The sequence below is a fragment of the Microcaecilia unicolor genome, chromosome 2 (assembly GCF_901765095.1).
Source record: "Microcaecilia unicolor chromosome 2, aMicUni1.1, whole genome shotgun sequence".
NCBI lineage: Eukaryota > Metazoa > Chordata > Amphibia > Gymnophiona > Siphonopidae > Microcaecilia > Microcaecilia unicolor.
The window spans coordinates 251,801,702-251,806,815 of record NC_044032.1 but is presented as its reverse complement, the minus strand read 5'-3'; the positions used below and the strand labels follow the sequence as shown (position 1 = coordinate 251,806,815).

Genomic DNA, 5,114 nt, shown 5'->3' with positions numbered 1-5,114 from the left:
TAAGTCCACAATGGGGAGTTCAAAAATATACAAACATTGTTGAAGTAAAAAAGTAAAGGAAATATTACAGTACAACTTGTAGGCCAGACGAATTCTGGACACTTAAAACATTTATATCAAACATTAACAACAGGTGGGGTCACCACTCCATCTTTCTTCCTAGATGTTATAAACAACTCCAATTGGGATGGATCAAAAAAGGTAAATTTCTCATTACGGTATGAAATTTGACACTTGCAGGGAAATTTAAGGAAAAAAGTAGCTCCCAGGTTAATCACTTCTTGCTTTTTTTGTAAGAATTTTCTCCGGCGCAGCTGTGTTTCCCTTGATACATCTGGGAATATATTAATTTTTAGCCCCTTAAACATTTTAATTCGATTTTTATAGAAAAGCCTCAGTATCCATTGTTTATCTGGTAGTAGAGCTACAGTTGCCACCAGTATAGCTGGTAGCACTTGTTCTGTGTCTGAGCTTTCCAAAAGAGCAGAGACATCTAGGGGTTGACTCTCTTGCTGCTGTAATTTCAAAGAAGGAATATAGAATATTTGTGTAAAAGGAGGCATATTTTGTTCATTTATCTGAAGAACTTGCTTTAAATACAAATTTAACATTTCTTTCGGTGCTATACTTGACATATATGGAAAGTTTATAAAACGCAAGTTATTGTTTCTGGAAAAATTTTCCATAATCTCCGCCTTCCTTCTCAAATTAGCCAAGTCTCTTAACATTACGTTTTGAGTTTCTTGAGTCTATTTTAAATCCTTTACATGATTTTCCAGCTGTGTCTTTAATCCTTTTACCTTATCTTGAACTTCAGCAACATCTTGCTTAAGGGTTTGTATCTGAGGTATCATAGCTTTGCCCAAATCTACAATCAAATTCCAAAGGCAGTCCAGTGTAACCTCTGGGAGTTTGCTTTGAAATAAATCAAGTAAAAAAGTTCGTACCTCCGCTTGTTGTGAGGAAAGTTCTACCCCAATAGGAGAGTTTCCACCTTCTGCAGATATTCCGGGCTGTGTAGTTACCGCTCCTTCCTGATCTCCATTTGCCCTCGGTCTTCCTTCGTCCTTCTCCCCTTCTGGGTGTGGATTAGGAGACGCCGATAATGAAGGGGCAGGCCTACTTTGCCCTGGAGGTGGTGGAGGTGTTCGAGTACCGGGGCTTAAAGAGACTTCCAGCTCTAGAGATCCCGGCGAGCCTTCAACCGCTGCGGGGATATTCAGCGAGCCGCTCACCGGCGTACTAGTGTCCTGACGAGCCCGCTGTAAAAAAGTATCGATCAGGCCGCTTCGAGCAGGGGTACTCAGGCGCTGGTGGGCAACGGCAGCCGCCTTCCCTCGCCGCTTCGGCATTTTAGAAGAATTTAGTGGCGCTTAACCTAAGAGCCCGTAAGTATATAAGGAAAATTACAGGAGCTCAAAAAGTGCGTCTGACCTACACGGTGGCCATTTTGAACTGATCTCTAGCTTTTTTAATAATATTGGAATAGTAATTTTTCTTGGTTTGTTTCACCTGTTGATTAAAGTAATGTTGGAGTTGCCTACACAACTGTTTCTTATCTAAATTATGACTCTTATGCCGCTGACGCTCTGCCCTTCTTACCCATCATTTCAATAACATGAGCCCACTAGGATACCATGGATATGTCTAGTTTTTGGGTAACTTTCCTCTGATTGGGGGCCAAAGAATTTAATCTCTCAAGCAAACATCATTTCACAATTCCATCTGCCTATCTAAAGTCTCATCTACAAAAGCACTTGAAAAAGCAGAAAATAAAGGCAGCAATTGGTACAGATCAATAACAGCCAACGTTTGTGTAGAGTAGGCAACAATCTCTGTAGTGTTATCGATATTTCCCAAAACAGTCATTTAAAAAAATAATGCTATAATGATAGGTCCAAGAGAGTGGTTGAAAAATAGGTACAGGTATTTTATTATTCTCTTTCTGGTCAAAGAAAATGAAATCTAAAATGTGTCTATTCTCATGTGTAGGGCCACCCATCCATTGAGTCAGGCCTATGTAAGCAATCAAAAAGATTAAAAAAAAAGTACTGGCTGCTACAATTATATCCATACATGTATTAAAATCCCCCCAAATAATAATGTTCAGTTTATAATACATTTAATTCTGCTCTTGTCTGGTAAATCTTATATATAGCGGTTTACTAAAATCAATTTTAACCATTAAGACCTCTTCATAAAGATTAGCCACAGTTAGAATTTTCCTTAAAGGGAATGTCCCCAAATATAAGATAGCCAAACCCCCACCCCTCTACCCCAGATGAAGAAATGGCCCCTTAATTAGGAGGCACCAAATGGGAAAGAAATGCTCCCCTCAGCAGTAGGTAACCATGTTTCTGTCAGACACAAAAGATCGCTATTAAATTCAGTAATAAAATCTAATATCAATGAGGTCTTAGACTTGAAGGCCGTACAGTTTAACAATGCAAATGTATAATGCAAATCTCAAAAACCAGTCAATTTTGGGGCCAGCTGTGGCTTCAAGTGTTGCACAAAAGAAGGCCGAAAAATGTGATGATCAGCACCGGAATATGGCTTATTACCCCTCAAAACTGGTATTGGTATACCCTTCTCCATTATAAAAATTTGCAACAGAAAAAGAAATAAAAACAACCACCCACCTTTTAAAATCTTTAAAACCTGGGAAACTTCTAGTTTCCTTTTCATTGCCACTATTTTCATTCTAAAATGATGGAGCTTGCCCCAAGGAGCAAACCAAATGAGCATGACTTGATCCTTGGGTGCATGCCTTTGGCACACACCTGTGGTGTAATACACCACCACTAAGTTCAATTTAAAGAGCTGGGGAGAGCACATTTATGTTTCGGTGGTCACATGACCGCCATTGGTAGCAGCAATCAGGACACAGTCTGCACTAGTCTTATTAGAAATCTCACTTAACAATGTCTTGGTGGTCATGTGACTGCAATTTGGTATCAGCAACACAGTAAATTATGCTATTGTCCTGGTACCTAAAGTTACACATTTTTGGCCAAATACTTTTTTCAGAGCTTCTTTGACTTCATTGTTTCTTAGGCTATAGATAAGGGGATTCAGCATGGGTGTGAGGACTGTATACACCAAAGAGACCAGCTTGTTTTTACTGGAGGCAGAGCCAGAGGCAGGGCTGAAATATGTGACAATAATTGTTCCATAAAACAAGCTGACCACAGTAAGATGGGCTGCACAGGTGGAGAAGGCCTTCTGCCGGCCTTTAGCAGAACGGATCTTTAGTATGTTTGTGATGACCAAAACATAAGACATTACTATAAAAGAAAATGGTAAGAGGACCACCATAATAACTGCCAAATTAACCATGGTCTCAGTGGTGTGAGTGTCTGTGCATGCCAGTTTCAAAAGTGGTGGAATATCACAAAAGAAATTGGCCACTTTATTTGGGCCACAGAAGGTCAACTTAGATGTCAGCACAGCCAGCACCAATGCTTCCAGGAAACCAGAGACCCAGCAACTAGCAGCCAGCTGAAAGCAGATGCTCTTCTTCATCAGCATGCCATAATGCAGTGGCATACAGATGGCCACAAATCTATCATATGCCATTGCGGCCAATAAAAAGCTTTCTGAGCACCCCAAGAAATGCAGAAAGAAGATTTGTACCAAGCAGCCTTGGACAGAGATTGTTTTATCATGGCCCAAAGAGATGGCTAGAATGATGGGTACAGTGGTTGAAATATAGAGGATTTCCAGGAGGGACAAGTTAGAGAGAAAGAAGTACATAGGAGTATGGAGGCGGGAGTCCATTTTGATGATAAAGAGAATGAGGGAGTTTCCCATTAGGCTCAGGTTGTAGATGATCAGCAGCAGGGCAAACAGAAGTGTTGAATGCTTTAGAAGATACTGATCTCCCAGTAGGATGAAATCCAATATAATAGTTCCATTCCTTCCTTCCATATTTTTTTGCTTTTCCTGATCTCTGAAAACACAAGAATACAATATGCCATTATTTATATTACAAACCACTTTGGTATTAAGTTGAAAGGTGTTATAAAAAGTATAATGAACTAGATCTACTTTTCCAGATTCTGGATCGGCTGCAACAGTGAATCAGAAGTACCTATTGGTCATATCATCATGCCCTACTCATAGATTAACAACACAAAACAGCACATAGGGCTTAAAGACTGCTTTATTCAAAGACTCGAGCATCACAGCGCCTGCATCGGAAGTCAATCTAGGATGCAACACAGAACTATATATTGAAGTCAAGTTATACATATGACGATAAGTCTGCTCGATGAAGGCTTCTTGACAGCGGTAACGGCAGTGAAATTTGCTGTATACGTATTGGGAATAATTTTAGAAAACCCAATTTTACATGTTTAAAAGGTCTTTTATAAAATTATCCCATGGGTTACACATGTAAAAGCATGTGCAGTAACAAGAAGGCATGCACTTTTAGATGACCCACATATGTTCAGGGTCACAGTATGGGTGGAGTGCAGATGGACTTACGCACCACCGTATGTGGGCTGTTTATGAAATCCACATGAATGCAGATACTGTGTGTACATCTACACCTTCTCCATAGTGGATATAAATGTAATCGGGTGCATTTAGTTGTAGTTAAGTTGTTATGAGGCTATTTTCTAAAGACACATAAGTGCCATGGAACCGTATTTTACATAGAACCTAGAGATTGGAATTGAGACTTCCAGTTCAGGATGTGCTCATTTCCAATGGTATTTTAGAACAGGAACTGGCATCACGGATTCTTTTTTAAAAATACCTACAGAAGAGCATGTGTATTTGCCAACACATGCGGGGCATCAGCTATTTTACAATAATACACGTTGAAAAAGTGAATGGTACAAATCCATCAGCTTCCACATGGAGGTGTTGACACAAGGCAATTTCATCATTTGCACATGTAGCAGCCCTGTTTTATAAACCTACATGTATAAGTGTCACCAATTAATTAGTAAGACTACAGTTTTAACATGGTTCATTTCAGAGGTGTATGTTCCCTTGAGCAGGTGTAAATCCTATGAAGAATTTTTCTTCCAACAGGTATGTTCCCTTTGTAAAATGGGGAATACAGGTATAGATTTTAGTCCCAACCAAATCACCCTTCCCTT

At 39.6% G+C, this 5,114-nt stretch overlaps 1 protein-coding gene across 1 annotated transcript; it reads right to left on the bottom strand.

Annotated features, from left to right (window-relative positions):
* Window positions 1-2,973: 2,973 nt before the first annotated feature.
* LOC115461993 (olfactory receptor 5V1-like) lies at window positions 2,974-3,930 on the bottom strand. Its single transcript, XM_030192041.1, has one exon. The coding sequence runs from the start codon at window positions 3,928-3,930 to the stop codon at window positions 2,974-2,976; it is 957 nt and encodes a 318-aa protein (XP_030047901.1).
* Between the last annotated feature and the right edge of the window lie 1,184 nt (window positions 3,931-5,114).

Bases quoted from the DNA above. Each gene is read 5' to 3' on its own strand.
- LOC115461993 (XM_030192041.1), bottom strand. From the start codon at position 3,930: ATGGAAGGAAGGAATGGAACTATTATATTGGATTTCATCCTACTGGGA.